The 22,469-nt window shown below is 47.7% G+C and overlaps 1 protein-coding gene across 1 annotated transcript in view; it reads right to left on the bottom strand.

Moving 5' to 3' along the window:
* Window positions 1-22,469, bottom strand: part of VPS53 (VPS53 subunit of GARP complex) — a 168,980-nt gene that overhangs the window by 25,980 nt on the left and 120,531 nt on the right. Inside the window, exons 15-17 of the mRNA XM_073023847.1 lie at window positions 21,037-21,184; window positions 13,416-13,498; window positions 12,360-12,438 (exon numbers count right to left, since the gene is read on the bottom strand). Coding sequence (XP_072879948.1) covers window positions 12,360-12,438; window positions 13,416-13,498; window positions 21,037-21,184 — 310 coding nt within the window. The remainder of the gene's footprint in view (window positions 1-12,359; window positions 12,439-13,415; window positions 13,499-21,036; window positions 21,185-22,469) is intronic.

The raw sequence follows: 22,469 nt of genomic DNA on the forward strand, positions 1-22,469 counted from the left end.
AGCAATCCTCCCAGCTCTGCCTCCCATGTAGCTGGGACCACAGGTGTACACTACCATGCCCAGTGAATTTACAAAAACACTTTTTTTTTTTTTACTTTTTGTAGAGACGGGGGTCTCACCATGTTGCCCAGATTGGTCTTGAACTCCCTGGTTCAAGCAATCCTCCTGCCTCAGCCTCCCAAAGTCTTGGGATTACAGGCGTGAGCTACCACGCCCAGCCCAAAGAACTCTTTCAAAAAAGGAAACAAACAGTGTCTTGCGTTGGAAGAACAAACATCATGAAAAGCCATCAGTAGAAATAAGACCTCAACTTTTCCAGGTAAACTTTTCATTGGACATTTATAAGTTACCCCTTTACACTTAAAATTGCTTCTTGTTGTGCTTTTTGTTGAGGGGGCTTGGGTAGAGTTGAATACAGATGGCGTTCAACTGGTACTATCTAAACAAGACAGTTTGAAGACATAAAAATGATGAGCGCCTCCGGGACCCAGTCTAACCACCACAGGAAGAGACTGCGGGGCCCGGCGTGTCCCCAGAGCCCGGCTTCCGCTGCCTGGGCAGGAAGTGTGTGCTCTGTGTGACGCTCCACGGCGGGGCTGGGGGGCCAGCACTCTTGCTAGAGAGAGCCTACTGTAGCAGGAACTTGGATCAGAGAACAGCGCTCCACAACTAGCTTCAGTGGATCTCGTTTTTTCCTATTGCCATACGAAGCTTGGAAAGAGGTTTCTTGAAAATCTGAATACTTAAATTCCTACTTCTTCACTGGATTAGAGAGACACAGAACACAGACTCAGTCAGTGGGGCTCTGGGAGCATTTCAGGCAACTGAAGTCTCATATTATAATTGAGGCTGCCGGGGTGCTGGCCTCAAGCAGTAGACTTTACTCAGGCACGCACCTACACGCTCACTCACTCTGACGCCTGGTGGGGCTCCTTTCACTCCTGCAGCATCAGATATATTTATAGGTACCTTTGGCAAGTGCAGCACGGCACCGAGCATTGGGTGGGGACCAAAGAGGTGAAGGAAGCTTTATCAAGCACCTACCACACACCAGGCGCTGAAGGAACGTTTATCAAGCACCTACTACGCACCGGGTGCTGAAGGAACGTTTATCAAGCACCTACTATGCACCCGGTGCTGAAGGAACGTTTATCAAGCACCTACTACGCACCCAGCACTGAGGGAACGTTTATCAAGCACCTACTATGCACCGGGCACTGAGGGAACGTTTATCAAGCACCTACTACGCACCGGGCGCTGAGGGAACGTTTATCAAGCACCTACTACGCACCGGGCGCTGAGGGAACGTTTATCAAGCACCTACTACGCACCGGGCGCTGAGGGAACGTTTATCAAGCACCTACTACGCACCGGGCGCTGAGGGAACGTTTATCAAGCACCTACTACGCACCGGGCGCTGAGGGAACGTTTATCAAGCACCTACTACGCACCGGGCGCTGAGGGAACGTTTATCAAGCACCTACTACGCACCGGGCGCTGAGGGAACGTTTATCAAGCACCTACTACGCACCCGGCGCTGAGGGAACGTTTATCAAGCACCTACTACGCACCCGGCACTGAGGGAACGTTTATCAAGCACCTACTACACACCCGGCGCTGAAGGAATGTTAATAAAGCACCTACTACGCACCCGGCGCTGAGGGAACGTTTATCAAGCACCTACTACGCACCCAGCACTGAGGGAACGTTTATCAAGCACCTACTACACACCCGGCGCTGAAGGAATGTTAATAAAGCACCTACTACGCACCCGGCGCTGAGGGAACGTTTATCAAGCACCTACTACACACCCGGCGCTGAAGGAATGTTAATAAAGCACCTACTACGCACCCGGCGCTGAGGGAACGTTTATCAAGCACCTACTACGCACCCAGCACTGAGGGAACGTTTATCAAGCACCTACTACACACCCGGCGCTGAAGGAATGTTAATAAAGCACCTACTACGCACCCGGCGCTGAGGGAACGTTTATCAAGCACCTACTACGCACCCAGCACTGAGGGAACGTTTATCAAGCACCTACTACACACCCGGCGCTGAAGGAATGTTAATAAAGCACCTACTACGCACCCGGTGCTGAGGGAACGTTTATCAAGCACCTACTACACACCGGGCACTGAGGGAACGTTTATCAAGCACCTACTACACACCCGGCGCTGAAGGAATGTTAATAAAGCACCTACTACGCACCCGGTGCTGAGGGAACGTTTATCAAGCACCTACTACACACCGGGCACTGAGGGAACGTTTATCAAGCACCTACTACACACCGGGCACTGAGGGAACGTTTATCAAGCACCTACTACACACCCGGCGCTGAAGGAATGTTAATAAAGCACCTACTACGCACCCGGCGCTGAGGGAACGTTTATCAAGCACCTACTATGCACCGGGCACTGAGGGAACGTTTATCAAGCACCTACTACGCACCCGGCGCTGAAGGAACGTTAATAAAGCACCTACTACACACCTGGCACTGAGGGAATGTTTATCAAGCACCAACTACGTACCCAGCACTGAAGGAATGTTAATAAAGCACCTACTACGCACCCGGCGCTGAGGGAACGTTTATCAAGCACCTACTACGCACCGGGCACTTAAGGAATGTTAATCGAGCACCTACTACGCACCCGGCACTGAAGGAATGTTAATAAAGCATCTACTACGCACCCGGAGCTGAAGGAACATTTATCAAGCACTACTAAGCACCAGGCACTTAAGGAACGTTAATCAAGCACCTACTATGCACCCAGCGTTGAAGGAATGTTTATCAAGCACCTACTACGCACTCAGCACTGAAGGAACATTAATCAAGCACCTACCACACACCGGGCACTGAAGGAACCTTTATCAAGCACCTATCACACACCAGGCACTGAAGGAACGTTTATTAAGCACCTACTACGCCCCAGGCGCTGAAGGAACGTTAATCAAGCACCTACTACCCACCGGGCGCTGAAGGAACGTTTATCAAGCACCTACTACGCACCCGGTGCTGAAGGAACGTTTATCAAGCATCTACTACATACCAGGCGCTGTGCCTGACATTTCCACATGAACTTGCTGCCTGATGAATGAATGATGTAGTGAAGAGGTATTATTACTCCTCTTTGTGAGTAATGATAAACGAGGATGAGACAGGCTTGAGGACAGCGAGTGACCTGCCTACGGAAGCACAACTGCTAAGTTAGCAGGAAAGGTCATAAAGATGGTACTCAACATGCTGAAATTGAGTCAGCCAGTCTGAGTTCTGACACTGTGCAACCTTCTAAAGGGGTGACCCGGACAAGCCACCTAATTTCTCTGAGCCTCAGTTTTCTCATCTGTAAAACTGGGATGATGGTAACATCGATCATCTATTACTGAAAGATAATGCATGGAATGTTCTTAACACTGTGTCTCACAACACGTATTAATTCCACAGTAAATTTTAGCTACTCTTATAATTTTAAGAATAAATACTTGCACTATCACTAAAAATCACTAAATTTAGATAACTGATAATTATCAATTAATTCAGAAATGTACCAATTAATTGAAATTATGGGGATTTAAATTTTTTTCTTTTTTTCAAAAAAATCTGGCCGGGCGGTATAATCCCAACAGTTTGGGAGGCCGAGGCGGGCAGTTCATTTGAGGCCAGGAATTCGAGACCAGCCTGGCCAACACCATGAAACCCCGTCTCTACCAAAAATACAAAAATTAGCCGCGAGTGGTGGCAGGTGCCCATAATCCCAGCTACTCGGGAGGCTGAGGCAGGAGAACTGCTTGAACCCGGGAGGGAGAGGTTGCCATGAGCACAAATCGCGCCACTGCACTCCAGCCTAGGGGACAGAGCGAGACTGGCAAACAAACAAACAAACTGCATTTTTCTAAAATGGAAGTGATTTAGTTTTATCATAATGGGAAAAATCTTTTTTATGAAAACGAAAGTTGTATCTTGATTCTAGGTAGAACTTGAGGGTTTCTTAGCTGTGGCTTTCTAAGGGTCTTCTGAAACAGATGTGCATTTTAATGACTGAGGAAAATGGAAACGAGAACAGACTAGTCTTGATTCTACGTAGCAGTGAACTTGAGGGTTTCTTAGCCGTGGCTTTCCCTGGGTCTTCTGAAACAGATGTGCATTGTAATGACTGAGGAAAATGAGAACAGACTTGAGAACTCTTCTAACTGTTTCAAAATGTCTTTGGGGGATGGTAATGCAGCCTCCTAAATGGATACATGTTCACAATCCTGAAACCTAATATAAATTATGTGCCAGACTGTAAGAAAATTTAATTTATTCAGTTTCTGTTTTTTCCTAAAACTACCATTAATGGGCAAAACACTAAGTGTGTTTGCTTCTGAACAGAGACTTGGATTACTTAACTGAGTGATGTGAGCAGCCCTAGGAAACGGCCTGGAGAGAGGAGGGGACCGTGGGACCAGCAGCCCCTGCTCAAAGCCCACGGCTCTCTATCCTGCGTACAGGGGCATAACCAGACGTACTCATTTCTAAGGATTTGTAGGATTTAAATCTAAAAGACAGAATCCTTTTTATTTCCACCAAAACACTCCAAGTAACTACTTTTTCCAGAATCAGGAGAACTAGTTTTACTTCTAGCTTCACTGTTATAAGCTATATGGCTTTGGGCATAATGGGAAGGGAAGGGGGGTAGGGGAGGGAAGGGGGGAGGGGAGGGAAGGGGGGAGGGGAGGGGAGAGGGGAGGGGAGGAGAGGGGAGGGGAGGAGAGGGGAGGGGAGGAGAGGGGAGGGGGGAGGGGAGGAAAGGGGGGAGGGGAGGGAAGGGGAGGGGGGGAGGGGAGGGGGAAGGAGGCAGGGAGGGAGGGAGGGAGGGGGAGGGAGGGAGGGAGGGGGGGAAAAGGGGGGAGGGAGTGGAGGGAGGTAGGAAAGAAGATACCAGAAGGAAAGTTCATTAGTTTTCAGGGAAAAATATTCACTGCAGATTGGAATATGTGGGGCAGCTGCTCAACACGTTTTCTCCTCTGTAGAAAAGTCCTGGTGTCAGATCAAGAAAAGCTGGAGATGCATGTACACCATGATGATGGTGAATGCCTGAAAAACTCATATCAGCATGAACACTCACTGGACCCACCAGGACTGGGCACACGCTGACAGAAATGTATCAACTAATTGAAATTATGGTGATTTAAATTCTATTCTTTTTTTCAAAAATATCAGGCCGGGTGCGATGGCAACATGCCTGTAATCCCAGCAGTTTGGGAGGCCGAGGCTCTTCCACGTTTAGGCAGGTGACTTAAGCTGATTTTGCCTCAGTTGCCACATTTGCCAAAAATACTCTCTCTCTGTATGGCGTGGCACAATCCTGCACAGAGAGACAGTGTGGTGGCGTGATCACAGCTCACTGCAACCTCTGCCTCTCGGGCTCAAGTGACCCTCCCACCGTAGCCTCCCGAGTAGCTAAAAGATCTGGAGCAGGTGATTTAATGTCTCTGTGTTTCAGCTTCTTTATCTGTGAAAAGGGGAAATAGCATAGCCATCTTACGAATTTATTGTTAGAATGAAATTAATTGGGTTGTAATTCCTGGTAAGTGCTCAGTAAATAGTAACTTATTATCAGCTCATAGAGGTTATCTAAGAAAATAAGCAATAACGAGGCCAGGCACAGTGGCTCACGCCCTGTAATCCCAGCATTTTGGGAGGCCGAGGTGGGAAGATCACTAGAGCTCAGGAGTTTGAGACTGGCCTGGGCAACACAGCAAGACCTCATCTTTACTAAAAATCAAGAAAATTAGTCCTTCATTCCGACATCTCTTCAATCGGCTCCAGGATGCCACCTGCTGAAGTCAGAAGCCCTTGTGCCATTAGGTGCCATCGAGGAGCATCACTCCATCCTCAGCAGCACTAGCTATGGACCTGAAGGTTTCCAGGATTCCGTGACCCCGCCGTCTCCCACAAAGATGTCCAAGTTTCCCACTCTACATCTACCAGCTCCGCCTGGCTACGTCTGTGCAGCAGAGTTCTATCTATGTCTCACTTGTTTACCAATCTTTGGTCAAAAGGGTGTTTGTGGTCCTTCGGTTCTTTCTCTTCCGTCCCCCACCCCACCCCCTCTTTACCTTCAAAGTCATTCAGGGAGTACCACAGCTACGCAGGTACTGTGCTATGCCACGCGTTTCCAAAATGAATAACACACGGCCCTCAAGTTGCTCAGAGTTTAATAGGGAAGACAAAGACATAAAAATGATCATATAACAAAACAGAAAGGTAGTCTAGGTACTGTGGTGTCTTGAAGGAGAAAGAGGAAAGCTTTGGCTGAGGCAAGAAATGCTGACATTGTAAGTGACCTAGAAGAGCCAAAACAGTGTTGACAAAGAACAAAGTTGGAAGACTCATACTTCTTGATTTCAAAGATTACTACAAAGCTATTATAGCCAAACAGTGTGGTACTGGCCTGAGGATGGACATACAGATGCTGAAGACAGACATACAGATGGATGGAATAGAACTGAGACCCCAGAAATAATCCCACACATCTATGGTTAACTGATTTTTTATGAGGGTGTCAAGACCGTCCAACGTGAAAAGAACAGTCTTTTCAACAAATGGTGCTGGGAAAGCTGAGTATCTTTCAGCAAAAGAATGCTGCTGAATCTTTGCCTCACACCACAGACAAAAATCAACTCAAAATGGATTGAAGACCTACATTTTTTCCTTTTGTTTTCTTTTTTCTTTTTTGTGAAGACCTAAATTTAAGAACTAAAACTAAAATTCTTAGAAGAAGCCACAGAGTAAATCTTTATGATTTTGGATCAGGCAATGGTATCTTAGATATCTCTCACACACACACACACACACACACACACACACGACACACACACACACACACACGACACACACACACACACGACACACACACACACGACACACACACACACACACGACACACACACACACACGACACACACACACACACACGACACACCAGACTTCAGAAAATCTAAGCCATTATCAAGAAAGTGAAAAGACAGCCCAGCCACAGAATGCGCGAGAATATTTACAAATTTCATAGCTGATAAAGGGTCTAGTATCCAGATATAAAAATAACTTTTACAATTCAACAACAGAAAGACAACCCAATTTTAAAATAGGCAAAACATTTCATTGTCATTTGTTCGAAGAGAACATACAAATCACCAGTAGCACCTGAGAAGGTGACCAGCATGTTAGTCACGGGAGAAACGCAAACTGAAATCACAATGAGATACCACTTCACACCCACGAAAACGGCAATAATAAAAAAGGAAAACAAGTGTGGGGGAAGACGTGGAGAAACTGAGTCCCTTACACTTTGCTGGTGGAAATATACAATGGCACAGTCACTTTAGAAAACAGTCTGGCAGTTTCTCAAAACATTAAACATAAATTGACCATACGGCTCTTTTGGTTCCATTCCTTAGGTACTTTTTTTTTTGTTTTTTTTTTTTTGAGACAAGAGTCTCCCTCTGTCGCCCAGGCTGGAGTGCAGTGGTGAGATCTTGGCTCACTGCAATCTCCGCCTCCCAGGTTCAAGCCATTCTCCTGTCTCAGCCTCTTGAGTAGCTGGGGTTACAGGCGCGTGTGCTACCACACCCGGATAATTTTTGTATTTTTCATAGAGACGGGGTTTCACTGTGTTGGCCAGGATGCTCTTGAACTCCTGACCTCAGATGATCCGGCCGTCTCGGCCTCCCAACGTGCTGGGATTACAGGCTTGAGCCACCATGCCCGGCCTTTGGGTACATATTGAAGAGAACTGAAAACATGTTCATACGAAAACCTGTACGTGAATGTTCACAGCAATATTCAAAATTAGAAAGTAGAAATAACTCAAACATCCAACAGATGAATGAATAAACACAATGTGGTCTATCCACACAATGGAATGTCACTCAGCCACAAAAAGGAATGGAGTGCTGACACACGCCCCACCATGAACGTGCCCTGAAAACACGACGCTAAGTGGAGAGAGCCAGGCGCAAGACGTGCCACACGCCATGTGATTCTATGTATGCGAAATGTCAGGAGGGGCAAATCCACAGAGACAGAAAGGAGGCTGATGGTTGTCAGCGGAATGGAGAACGACTGCTGAGAGGTACGGGGTTTCTTTTGGGGGTGATGAAGATGTTCTGGAATTAGATGGTGGTGGTGGTTTCATGACACTGTGAGCATACTAAAAACAACTAAATTGTACACTTTATTTATTTATTTGTAAGATACAGTCTCGCTCTGTCGCCCAGGCTGGAGTGCAGTGGCGCAATCTGAGCTCACGGCAACCTCCACCTCCCAGGTTCAAGTGATTCTCCTACCTCAGCCTCCTGAGTATCTGGGACTATAGGTCTGCCCCATCACGTCCAGCAAGTTTTTTGTATTTTTAGTAGAGACGGGGTCTCACCATGCTGGCCAGGCTGGTCTCCAACTCCTGACCTCAAATGATTTGCCCTCCTCAGCCTCCCAAAGTGCTGGGATTGCAGGCGTGAGCCACTGCGCCTGGCCAACTGCACACTTCAAAAGGGTGAATTCTATGGTATGTGAATTATACCTCAGGTTTTTAAACGGGGACAGATATTTGAACTCGATCTTAAAGGATGTGCTTCTTGGGCAGATGACAGCAGGAAGAAAATTCTGGGCAGAAAGAATAAAATGAGAAAAGGCATGGAAGCCACAAAAGAGCAGTGTGCATTCAGGGAAGTACACACGGCTGTGGCTGGAGAACTGGGCACATCTCCGGAGGGAGCGGCAGAAACTGACCTAGCAGTGGAGTGAAGAGACAGAAAATGAAAGCTCTATATGCCAACCACGGAGGAGGCCACCAGGTGCCTTCCACGAGGATGAGGTCTCCCAGGAGAATGACTTCACCAAGTTGCCTGGCTCAATCCATCTTGTCAAGGAAAGCTCCTTCCGTCAACTCAGAATCATCCAGCGACTACACTCCATTTTGGCAAGTCAACCGTCCTTCTGACATTTCTAAGATACATTTATTTACAGTACGGGCTCTTCTCAGTTTTCTTCCCAGCAGGGTACAGACTCCTTGAGGGCAGTCTCCTTTCTGATCTTAACCCTATCAGTCCAAGTACAGGAGTGGCCTGAGGAGCCCCTGGGATGCTGAGTGAGAGTGGCAGTTTTCACCAAACTCGTCAGCTTTCCTCACCTCACAGAACTTTACTCACGTTTTCACCCCATCTGAACTGCCCTCCTAATCACAAATTCATTCAAAACTTCACCCTGATCTGCTTCAAACACCACTTCCTTACCAGGGCCTTCCTTGCCTCCCCAGCTGGATATGAACTCCTCCCTCTTTAAAGAGGGCATATTTCGTACTTTTCTTACGGAACTGATTTCCTCACCTCTTTTATTAAAGTTTCCGGGTGTTGCTGTCATCTTACACATCTCTTGCCCTCAGCTCCTGGAATCTAAACACCTCAGCCAAAGGTTTCCGCCTTTCTGAGCCTCGCAGCTCCCAGCACTGTGCTGGGCAGGGTCTCAACTGAACTGTCCAACCAGCGGCCAAAATGATAGAATCAGAGACAGAAACAACCATCATCACAGAAGTTTTCTAAAATCCTAGAAGAAACTACACAAAACAGGATGCCGGCATAAAGAACACAGAATGCGTGTTGAATCAATCTGTGACCACTTGGCTTGTTTATTTCCATCACATGGATTTCATTTTGCTACAACTCCAGAAGACTCAGACAAAAAGTAACGGCCTCCCAGCTGCTGCGTCCCCAAGTCTGTGGTTTTCCTATGACACAAACAAAGGACTCGGGAGGCACGGTCTCTGTGAATATTTGCTGGTGTGGGCACGGGGAGAAGTAGAGGGTGGGACGGGGCAGGGTTTGAGGGAAATCCACAGAACCAGCCGACAGTGGGTATAAGCAACACCTGCAGTGTTAAACCCCTTCCAACTGTGATTTTATTGGAAAAAAAAAAAAAAAAATTCCACTCTTCCTTTGGTAAATGTGAAAATGCTTTCACCAGCTGCATTCCGACCTAAAGTGTGTGCAGTTCAGGAGAGACGGCAGCTGGGACAGATCACACTCAGGATGTGGGGAATGGTCACCAGCAGGAGGGGATAAGCAGAGCCTGCAAAATGAACTCCTCCACACCTCCGGACCGGCCTCCGTCCGCCTGCCCGGAGTGTTCCCCGGACCGGCCTCCGTCCGCCTGCCCGGAGAGTCCCCCGGACCGGCCTCCGTCCGCCTGCCCGGAGAGTCCCCCGGACCGGCCTCCGTCCGCCTGCCTGGAGCGTCCCCCGGACCGGCCTCCGTCCGCCTGCCTGGAGCGTCCTCCTGTGAATGCCCAGGATGCCAGACGTGCCTGTCAGCACCGGACTCGTGAAAAAGATGAGCTTTCTGAATAAAACTGTGACGTCAGCTATTTTAGGACTTGCCACTTCAGTTCATAAAACCCCAAAGCCTACGTTTTGGTTTTAATCTTATTTTTGTTAAATATTTATAATCTGCTGCAAAACCAAATTCAGACCAAATGTCTGCTTACACAACCTTGTGACATGGTCACTCCTCCTGACAAGAGGGAGAGGGAACTAACGTTTCATGAGTATTTACTATGTGCCCGGCACTGGACCCGTGTGTTCCGTGTTTTATCCTCACAGCAATGCTGGGATGCAGAGATCCACGGTTCACTTGGGGTACGTGGGCCCAGATGATGTCACGTTGGCCCAGACAGGTGAATCCTCTGCTCAAGACCCCCAAAGGAAGCCCTGGAGGAGTTAGGTCTGTCTGACTCCAAAGTTAGTGTTCCTCCCACTGCCCTCTGGTACTGGCCAGTATGCCCAGAGAAATCATTTCTCCAGAATTTGCTACAAGAGCCTAGGACTCTAGAGCAGACACTGGCAAACTTTTTCTATAAAGGGTCAGAGTTAATATTAAATTTTTTTAGCTTTGTGGGCTAGTCTCTGTTGCAATGACTCAATTCTACCACCATACTGCAAAAAGGCAGCTATAGAGGATACGTAAATAAAGGAACGTGGCTGTGTTCCAATAAAACTTTATTTTCAAAAACAAGCAGTGGGCCAGATTTGGTTCCCAAGCTCTAGTTTACCAATCCCTGCTCAGCAAAGTTCTAGAGTTGCAGCTTCATGTTCCTCGGGTTTAGCATAACAAAGGCCCATTTCCAACTTAATTAACACAAATGAATCTCCCATATTCAAGGCTACATGAGAGACAAAAGAGGGGTGAAAGACATGGTCTGTGCACTTACGGAATTGACTTCATTTGGGAAAAAAGGCATAGGCACATAAAAGCCAAAAATAGGAACATGAGGTAGTGCTCAGTAAGTGCCAAAGGAGGGACTTGAGGGCCAAGGGCTGACTGATGGGCCACCAGGATATTAGAAAACCAGAGTTCACAGCCTCATCAAGGACTCTTGCACTGGCACCAGAGCTCAGAACGAGTCGGAAAAACCTCTCAGTGGGCGAGAATGAAGAATGAGTCAGAAGTTACTGCTTTAAGCACTGACGAGAACACCCATTCTGGTGAGACCACACCAAGGTTTTTAGCATGTGTCAGATACTAATCAAAGATAATACGCAAATAAAGGAACATGGCTGATTCACTTTTAATTAACAAAAATGAATCTCCCATATTCAAGACTACGTGAGAGATAAAACGGGGGTGAAAGACATGGTCTGTGCACTTACAGAACTGACATTCATTTGGGAAAAAAAGGCATAGGCACATAAAAGCCAAAAACAGGAACATGAGGGAGCGCTCGGTAATTAAAAATGATCCATCTCAGCTGGGCACAATGGCTAATGCCTGTAATCCCAGCACTTTGGGAGGCCTCGGTGGGAAGACTGCTTGACGCAAGGAGTTCAAGACCAGTCTGGGCAACACAGCAAGACTCTTAACTTTACAAAACATTTAAAAAGTAGTTAGATGCAGTGGCAAGCGCCTGTGGTCTCAGCTACTTGGGAGGCTGAGGCAGAAGGACGGATGAGCCCAGAGGGTCGAGGCTGCAGGGAGCCATGATGGCACCACTGCACTCCAGCCTGAGTGACACAGAGACTCTCTCTCCAAAAAATATAAACCACAGAAAACATCTCCTTTAGACTCATCAAACACATTTACTTCGTCTCTCTTTTTTTTTTTGCCATCCTCCAATACTGTGTGATGCTCTGTCTCTAAAAGGACAAGCAACTGACCCGACCCGGGTGCAACACACACTGAGTGCTCTCAGGAACTCCAGGGCCGTTCCGTTCTCCTCTCAGCTGTCCTTCAAGCTCCGATGAGCCTGGAGAAGCCACAGACAGTCGACGCCACCTGGGGCTGCTCTCGCTAGTTTGTAAGAAAGACGCCATTTCCCACGACCTTACCTTGCTCATGGCCGTCAGGGCAGGATCACAGGCGGCATCCAGATCCTGAACCAGCAGCTGAATACTGCTGGAGATGACCCTGCAAATCAAAGAAATCCCTGTGGTCACCGCTTCAAACAACGGCCATCTGAACGACTGACACTCAGGCCTCTGTGTCAACCTCAGATTCATCATTTCATCGGCAAAGTTTGAGCTTCAATCAATGACAGCGGAAGAGCAGCTTGGCTCTTTCTTCACGTCCTGGTTTTACCCGGCTATATCCTCACCCAGTCAGGACACAGAACCCCACGGCCAGTCTCCCTAATCACCACCCCAGTATCCCTGTTCACATCTTCCTACAAAAGAACCTGCTTCCCAAAAATGTTTCAGTCAGAACTGAAGAAAATAAAGAGAAGTGGAAGAAATAAATTAAGAAGAGAATTCTGATTTTTCCTCAATAAGCGGCTGATGTGAAAGCTGCGGCCTGGCCATGCCTGTCTCATGTAATGGCAGTGGAGCAGAAATGGACCAAAACTAAAGTGCCACAAAGTCCTAACAGGGAAAGAAAGTGGACCTCCCCTGTCACCCCACACTCTTATTCCCTCAGTGGCTAAATTCAAGCCATTTATACTTTACACTTTAAAACACTGAAGGTAGGCCTGGCCTTCTGTGGGTTTAGGTAGGGGCAGATCAGGGATGGCCAAGGGAGAATGTCTTCTCTGTGGTTATTCTTCACAGTGAGACAATAAAGACCCCATAAGCTAAAAGAGCAACTGCATTTGAGGAGGTACAATGGCAGCCCAGTTCTGAAGCTTCTTAGTGGCCAGTAGGGACTCGTTCTGACCCAACAGAAACCTCTTAGGTTCTGCAGTGACTAAAGCCAACAGCCTGAGGCACGCTGCTGTGTAACAGAGAGAGGAAAGGCAGCGACCAAGCATGTGCGAGGTACGTATGTGCTAAACACTGCTGTGTAACAGAGAGAGGACAGGCAGTGAGCAAGTGTGCGAGGTATATACATGCTGAACGCTGCTGCGTATCAGAGACAGGACAGGCAGCAAGCGTGTGTGAGGTACCTACGTGCTGAACGTGTCCATCTCTCCAGTCAGATTGATTCGTTCAATCAGACTTACATCCACTTTTTCTTTGAGTTTTTCTTCTAGCTGTTGGAAAACAGGAGAAACAGATGCATGGTCAATGATCATCCAAAGAAGTAGCATCATAATAATAGTTAACATTTACTGAGTTTGATGATTAAGGCATAATTCCAGACGCTTTTTTTTTCTTTTGAGACGGAGTCTCACTCTTGTGGAGCAAGGCTGGAGTGGAGTGGTGCGACCTCAACTCCCTGCAGCCTCCACCTCCCGGGTTCAAGTGATTCTCCTGCCTCAGCCTCCCGAGTAGCTGGGAGTACAGGCGCCTGCCACCACGCCCAGCTAATTTTGTATTTTTAGTAGAGACAGGGATTTCTCCATGTTGGTCAGGATGGTCTCAAACTCCCAACCTCAGGTGATCCGCCCGCCTCGGCCTCCCAAAGTGCTGGGATTACAGGTGTGAGCCACCGTGCCTGGCCAATCTTATAACCTTACGAGGAAGATTCTATTGTTATCATCCTCATTTTACAGATCAGAAAAAAAGTGTGGGGGCCTACCCAAGATAGAAGTGGTAGGGCCAGGAATCAAACTCCCTCCAGAGCCTGTGCCCTTTAGCACTGTGCTGTACTTCTTTCTTATGACACATCAAAAATTCCCATCAATTCATTCTGAAAAGAACCTGATTTTAAGATACTCCCTGCCCCATGAACTTGCCCACCCAGATTAGAAACCTTTGGTGGTAAGTAGCAGTAAAACCAGCTAAAACAGCCAGTGAATGCTACGATGGGCCAGTCGCCTCATTAAGGCACTGGGGATACAGTGGTAAACAAAAGAAATGCGGTCTCTGCTGTCATCAGCCAACAGCCAGGGACAGAAACAATCAACATGTTCCTGGAGCTCAAAGAAAAATAACGGGACCAGGACTCATAAATACTTGGAAATATCCCTGGGAGTTGATTAATCTAGCACCGTAAACCTATCACACAAACTCTAAGAATAGCTAATGTTTTGGCCTTTTTTTTTTTTTTGAGACAGAGTTTCACTCTTGTTGCCCAGGCTGGAGTACAATGGCACGATCTCAGGTCACTGCAACCTCCGCCTCCAAGGTTCAAGCGATTCTCCTGCCTCAGCCTCCTGAGTAGCTGAGACTACAGGTGTGCGTCACCACGCCCAGCTAATTTCGTATCTTTAGTAGAGATGGGGTTTCACCATATCAGCCAGGCTGGTCTTGAACTCCTGACCTCAGGTGATCCACCCACCTCCGAGTCCCAAAGTGCTGAGTAGCTGGGACTACAGCTGGGATTACAGGCGTGAGCCACCACGCCCAGCCAGAATAACCAATGTTTTGTCTTAAATTTGAAAGTGCTACTGGGGTGCATAAATTAGTATAACCTTTTTGGAAGGTAATTTATTCAAAAAGCAAAAATTTAAATACACATATTGCCTAAACCAGCAATTTCACAGCTAGAAATGCATTTCAATGAAATAAGGAGAATAACGGATAAAGATACGCGTATTTTTTGCAGCATTCATTAATTCAACCAATATTTACTGAAAGCCCTCTTTGTTCAGGCTGTGTAACAGAATAAGAGAGTTATTCAGTGAACAAAACAGATCAATACTGTCCTCATAAAGCTGGAAACAATCTACATGTGTATTTATAAGGGATAAAACAAATTATGGCGCAGGCTTATCATGCTTAAACTCTTCAGCAGGCTCTTCCTATGACACTGAAAATAAAATCCAAATTCCTAACCATGAATTGGGTCCTGCCCAGCTTTCTGGCCCCGTCTTGCTACTTTCCACCTTGCCTGCTAGGCTTCAGTTACACTGGCCTTTTAAATTTCCGGGAGACCCCAGGGTCCTTCGCCCTCAGGACCTTCATACTTCACACTTCCTTCTTCCTCTCCCTGAAACGCGCCGTGCTCAGCCCTGCTGGCCCACTCCCTTGCTTTGCTGCACCCCCACCTTCTAAGCTCTCCACTTCTTCCTCTCCCTGAAACGCGCCCTGCTCAGCCCTGCTGGCCCACTCCCTTGCTTTGCTGTACCTCCACCTTCTAAGCTCTCCATGCTCCTCACTTTTTGGCCACAAGTTGGCCATTCTGGTCTTGAACTTCTGACCTCATGATCCACCCGCCTCTGGCCTCCCAAAGTGCTGGGATTACAGGCATGAGCCACCGCGCCCGGCCCTAATTTTTGTATTTTTAGTAGAGATGGGGTTTTACTATGTTGGCCAGCCTGGTCTCGAACTCCTGACCTCAGGTGATCTGCCCACCTCAGCCTCCCAGAGTGCTGGGATTACAGGCGTGAGCCCCTGCGCCCGGCCGGAGTAGCATTCTTTCTACCTCCTAATGGAGTAAAGAATCTGGGCTTTGAGCATCAGTGGCTGCTGACATCACACAAAGAGCACCCAAGCATTGTGTATCTTGACGGCAGACACACAAAACATCACTAGGATGTAGTTTTCTGTAAAAAGGAACCTGAATCAGTTCAGGCTTCTACGTCTAACTACCAGTTTATGGGAAATACAGGAGACACAGTAAAATGGCCATTAATACTTGTGGGTGCGATCAGCCAGATCCAAACCTTGGGGGAATCTACAGGGCAAACCACCGGCTCCTCAGAGGAGGCCGCAGGAGGCGAAAAACCACCAGCTCCTCAGAGGAGGCCGCAGGAGGCGAAGAGACCAGAGAACCAGCTCCTCAGAGGAGGCCGCAGGAGGCGAAGAGACCAGAGAACCAGCTCCTCAGAGGAGGCCGCAGGAGGCGAAGAGACCAGAGAACCAGCTCTTCAGAGGAGGCCGCAGGAGGCGAAAAACCACCAGCTCCTCAGAGGAGGCCGCAGGAGGCGAAGAGACTAGAGAACCAGCTCCTCAGAGGAGGCCGCAGGAGGCGAAAAACCACCAGCTCCTCAGAGGAGGCCGCAGGAGGCGAAGAGACCAGAGAATCACGTAATAATCTGAGCAGGCCAGGCCCAGTGGCACAGCCGGTAATCCCAACACTGTGGGGCTGAGGCAGGAGGATCACTTGAGCCCAGGAGTTCAAGAGCAGCCTGAGCAACATAGTGAGACCTCATCTCCACAAAAACAAAAACGACTGGCCGGCATGGCGGCAGGTGCCTGAAGTCCCCGTGTGGTCCCAGCCACTTGGGAGGCTGAGGGGAGGATTGCTTTCATTCCAGGCTGCCGTGAGCTGTGATCGCACCACCGCACTCCAGCCCGGGCAACAGATTGAGGCCCCATATTAAACAAAAAGAATCTGAGCAACAAGGAATTGGAAAATAAAATTTAAAAGCAACGCCAAAAATATATCGTTATTGATTCATTAATTGTAACACATTTTTCATATTAATGTTAATAATATGGGAAACTGGGTAAGTAGTGTATGGGAACCATGCAAATGATCTCTGCAATTTTTCTATAAATCTAAAAATATCCTGAAAAGTGTAGTTTAAAAAAAAAACTATTTACAATAGCAATTTATAACATCGTTCTATGGTTTGATTGTGTTCTCCAAAGTTTATGTGTTAGAAACTTAATCCCCAAGTCTCATCGTGGATTAATGCCATTATCTCAGGAGTGGGTTATTTATTTCTCCAAGAGATCTTCATTAAGCACTTACTATGTACCAGGCATCGTATCTGGTGCTAATGAACAGAGATGAACAGAGTAGACTCTTTCTGGCATGGAACTTAAAACTAATGGGGGAGCCAGATAATAAGGAAGTAAGCCAGCCGAGATGTAACTTCAGTTTTGTGGTGTTAGGAAAGAAACAAATTTGGCAATGCGGAAATAGGGGAGTTGCCTGCTGAAGGGGGCTGGCCAAGGAGGGGCTCTCTGATGAAGGGGGGTGGCCAGATACTGAAGTGGGGACCTGAGGCTTGGGGAAGGAGACTGCCAAGTGAGGAGCCGCCACACCCAGCTAATTGCTGTATTCTTTTAGTAGAGATGGGGTTTTGCCATGTTGGCCGGGCTGGTCCTAAACTCCTGACCTCAAGTGATCCACCCTCCTCGGCCTCCCAAAGTGCTGGGATTACCGGTGTGAGCCGCTGCGCCCCCCTCTTCTGGAGGCACTGAGGGAGAAACTGTTCCCACCCATCTTCTAGCTTCGGAGGGTTTGATGACAATCCTTGATGCTCCTTGGTTTGTAGAGTCTGACTCCAGCCTCTGCCTCCTTCCCACGGCCTTCTTCCCTGTATCTCTGCATGTTCAATCTCTCTCTCCTTTCTAAGGACAACAGTCATTAGGTAAGGGCCCCCCCCAACCCTAAATCCAGGACCAGCTCATCTTGAGATACCTAATTACATTTATCAGGATAAGGTCACATTTCCAGGTCCCACAGCCTAGGACTTGGACATATTTTGGTGTTGGGGGGACACTTCAACCCACTATATCTCCCTGGGTTCTCTTGAAATGACACAAATAGTCTTTGGTTTTTTCTTGCTTTTTGTATAACACGATGTTCTAGGTTCATCTTGTACATTCTGTGCCCTTGACCTGGAATTTTTCTCCAGGAATCTCTGGTTTCTTGTAGTGAAAAACTGTATTTAGAGATCACAATAAAGGTGCTAAGAATGTATTACTTTTATAATCAATAAAAACAATTTTCACTAAATAAAAAATAATTGGCTACTTGTATCATCAGTCATCAAAATGGTCTTCAACCTATTTCTAGAACTTCTAAGAGTCTGTTCTAGAAAACTAATGCAAAATATTTAAGATGCTATATTCAGAAAGACATTCTTTGTAAGGATTATCGCGTTTTTTGTTTTTTTGTTTTTGACAGGGTCTCACTCTGTCACCCAGGCTGGAGTGCAGGGGTGTAATCCTGGCTCACTGTAGCTTTGACCTCCCAGGCTCAAGCAATCCTCCCACCTCAGCTTCCCAAGTAGCTGAGACCACAGGCATGTGCCACCACACTCAACTAATTTTTAAATTTTTTGTAAAGACCAGGTCTCACTATGTTGCCCAGGCTGGTGACTCTTGGCCTCAAGCGATCCTTCCGCCTTGGCCTCCCAAAATGCTAGGATTACAGGCGTGAGCCACTATACCCTGCCAGGATTATCTATAAAAGCAAAATTTTGGCCAGGCACAGTGGGTGGCTCACACCTGTAATCCCAGCACTTTGGAAGGCCGAGGCGGGTGGATCACGAGGTCAGGAGATGGAGACCATCCTGGCTAACACGATGAAACCCCATCTCTACTAAAAATACAAAAAATTAGTAGGCGTGGTAGCGGGCACCTGTAGTCCCAGCTACTCGCAGTGGCTCACGCCTGTAATCCCAGCACTTTGGGAGGCCGAGGCGGGCGGATCACAAGGTCAGGAGATCGAGACCAACCTGGCTAACATTGTGAAACCCCGACTCTACTAAAAATACAAAAAAACTAGCCGAACATGGTGATGGGCACCTGTAGTCCCAGCTACTCATGAGAATGGCCTGAACCCAGGAGGCGGAGCTTGCAGTGAGCCGAGATCATGTCACCGCACTCCAGCCTGGGCAACAGAGAAAGACTCCGTCTCAAAAAAAAAAAAAAAAAAAGGCAAATTCGCAGCAGCATAAACAATGATCAGGGATATTGCTAAATAATTTATGGTATAAGGCCAGGTGCAGTGGCTAACGCCTGTAATCCCAAAACTTTGGGAGGCCGAGGCGGGTGGATCACAAGGTCAGGAGTTCGAGACCAGCCTGGCCAAGATGGTAAAACCCACCTCTACTTTAAAAAAAAAAAAAAACCACAAAAATTAGCCAGGGGTGGTGGCGGGTGCCTGTAATCCCAGCTACTCAGGAGGCTGAGGCAGAAGAATTGCTTGAACCTGGGAGGCGGAGGTTGCAGTGAGCCAAGATCGCACCACTACACTCCAGCCTGGGCAACAGAGCAAGACTCCGCCTCAAAAAATAAATAAATAAATAATTTATGGTATAGTCCCTTAAAGAGAAATATTATGTGGCCACAAACAATGATAGTAATAATGATGCTGTAATGATAGTTATAATGATTATTACTATCATAATGACAGGAAAAATGCTAATGCTACGTATGACACTAACAATAAAAGGATGTAACAGTGAATTAAGATTAAAACATACAAAACTATGTCTATAAATAACAATTGAAAAAACATCCCAAATTGCTAATATGATTATTTGAGGATGATGGGATTAAGAGGGATCATTTTTGTTTTTTTATACTATAGTTATTTTACCTTTAAAATAGCATATTTACACGTATGTCTTTCTTTCTGCAGACACAAAATAGTTCAACAGTGCTTCTTCCCAAAAGAACTCTGGAACCCCTGCCTTGGAGGTCCTTACGGATAGTGCTATCTCCCCTGGGAGTGGCCTGGGGCTAAACGGACTGCTCTGTGGCTCCAAGGCCAAACCCTGGCAGGTCATGACCTTCGCAGCTCAACACGACCAGGCCCCCAGGCGGAGTGTGCTGCTGCCTCTGCCTCCGGTGGCTTACGTGCCATGAGGGGCCTTTGTGGACACACTTCCTGTTTGACCTGCTGTATTGCTGCCCTGGCTCACAGGAGCTCCAAGCTGTGCTGTCTGAAAAATCACTTACGACTGCCTTCCTGTGGTCTAGGCATCTGTAAACTATAAATACAAAGAGGGCAGAAGAGCAGAACCTTTCCAAATTATGTTCTTTCTCTTGGCCTCAGGGAATCCCAGCCCCAGTGTGAAAAGGAATTTCTAACCCCACGTTTACGGCTGAGTCAGAGGTTATTCTGGGTCTCCTTCTGCCCCATCAGCTGCTGAACTGCGGCCACTTGGGGGCCTCCAGCAGAGACACCGCCTTTCCTGCCCCCCAGTTCCTGAACGGCAGCATCCCAAACAATGGCTGTTTGTTTAGGCAGATTGAAAATGCCATGTAAGGCCGGGCGCGGTGGCTCAAGCCTGCAATCCCAGCACTTTGGGAGGCCGAGACGGGTGGATCACGAAGTCAGGAGATCGAGACCATCCTGGTTAACACGGTGAAACCCCGTCTCTACCAAAAAATACAAAAAACTAGCCGGGTGAGGTGGCGGGCGCCTGTAGTCCCCGCTACTCGGGAGGCTGAGGCAGGAGAATGGCGTAAACCCGGGAGGCGGAGCTTGCAGTGAGCTGAGATCTGGCCACTGCACTCGAGCCTGGGGCGACAGAGAGACTCCGTCTCAAAAAAAAAAAAAAAAAAAAAAAAGAAAATGCCATGTAAATTTCAGAAGACATAAAAGCCCAGAGCATTCTGCCTAACTTTGTGACTCTTCTGAGCGTGGAATAACTGGCTGTGACTCGCCATCACCAAAGGCTGGGTCCTAGTCCAGACAAGTCTGTTCCTGCTTTTCTCATACGGGCAGGAGTGCTACTGACCTACTTTTCCTGGGTCATGCCCTTTGAGGAGCTTACACAACGCCAGGGAGGTGACCAGTCCTACTTTCTTGCCCAGTCTCCTTTTAACAAGGCCTTCCTGTAAGACAGCTGCCTGGGCAGCCTTATGGCTGGACGGTGAGCTCTCCTCTGTGGCAGGCCCACTGTGGCCGTGGTAGGACGTATATTCTTACTCGCTGAGCGACGCGGCCCAGAGTTCAGGAAAAGGCGGTGGTGGGTGGGCAGCCCGGATGGCTCACCTGCTGGGTGGTGGCCAGGCAGTACTCTGCTGTGCTCAGGATGCTGCAGATGAGGCAGAGCTCCTCCAGAGTGAACTTGGCTGCTTCTGAGCCCTCCTTTTCCTTAAGGAGGCTGCTGATGGTCAGCCCTCCACTGCTGGTTGTGGTTCTGAGGAAAAGCAACAGGAACGAGTCAGTCTGGAATTTCTAATTTGCTTCCTGAACTGGAAACTACATATTTTAAGAAAAGAAAGGGGGGAAGTAAAGGCTGGACATGGCCCAAATCAGTCCTCATACAATGAGTCCTTTTCCTACTGACCTTACCTTGACTATCGTCTGTTTAGATTCTCTCACCATCAGAAATAGGAAGAGATGATTCCTATTTTAGTTAACCTGAATCGTCAGCCAGTCATTAGTCACATTAACCAGGACGGTCTAATATCCAAAGGGAAGGCTGTTGAGCTGCCCTCTCTTTAGTTCGGAATCTCCTGATATGCAGAACTCATTGGGGACCATCTGGAGCACGAAAGGTGGTTATCTACCCTGTTTCTTTCACTTAAGAAAAGTCTGCACTGGGACTTCTGTGTGCTTGTGGAGGAGGACATAGGCGAATGTGAAGACACGCTTCCTGCCCAAGGCCCTAAGTGTCCCAAGAGGCCAAAATCCATCTCACATCCTCCTGTGACTACAGGTTTTTGGGGCAACTCCAGCTCCTGAGTGAGTTCTATGGTAGTAACCACTCCCCACTCGTATCTGGAGGCTTCAGAATCCTCTGTTGGCTCCTTTCACCTTGCCCCTACTTCTGTGAACTGTCTCTTTACTGACAAAACCCCAGCTGAATATGCCATTTTTTTCCTGTTGAGACGCTGACTAATACGTGTGGGAAAATGCTCCCCGGATGAAGTTAAACAGTAGCTGCAGGGAATAAAGCTATCGGTGGCTGCAGGGAATAAAGCTATCAGCAGTACAGCCCCAATTCCGTGACACAAATAAACAAAAGCACGCAGATCACGCACATTATGTATCTATCAAGAACGGAAAAATATATACCAAAAAGTTAAGTTTTCTTTGGGTAGTGAGATTATACATAATTTTTTTTTTAAGGCGGAGTCTCCCCACAATGCCCACACTGGAGTGCAGTGGCGTAATCTCGGCTCACTGCAACCTCCGCCTCCCGGGTTCAAGCAATTCTCCTGCCTCAGCCTCCCGAGTAGCTGGGATTACAGGCACATGCCACCATGCCTAGCTAATTTTTGTATTGTTAGTAGAGGCGGGGTTTCACCATATTGGCCAGGCTGGTTTCAAACTCCTGACCTCAAGTGATCCGCCCGTCTCAGCCTCCCAAGGTGCTGGGATTACAGGCGTGAGCCGCTGCATCTGGCCAATTTTTGTTTTTTTCTTTATGTGTTCCTACGTTTTCTAAGCTATGATGAACCTGTGCTATCTTGATAATC

Source organism: Chlorocebus sabaeus, chromosome 16 (genome assembly GCF_047675955.1).
Source record: "Chlorocebus sabaeus isolate Y175 chromosome 16, mChlSab1.0.hap1, whole genome shotgun sequence".
Taxonomy (NCBI): domain Eukaryota; kingdom Metazoa; phylum Chordata; class Mammalia; order Primates; family Cercopithecidae; genus Chlorocebus; species Chlorocebus sabaeus.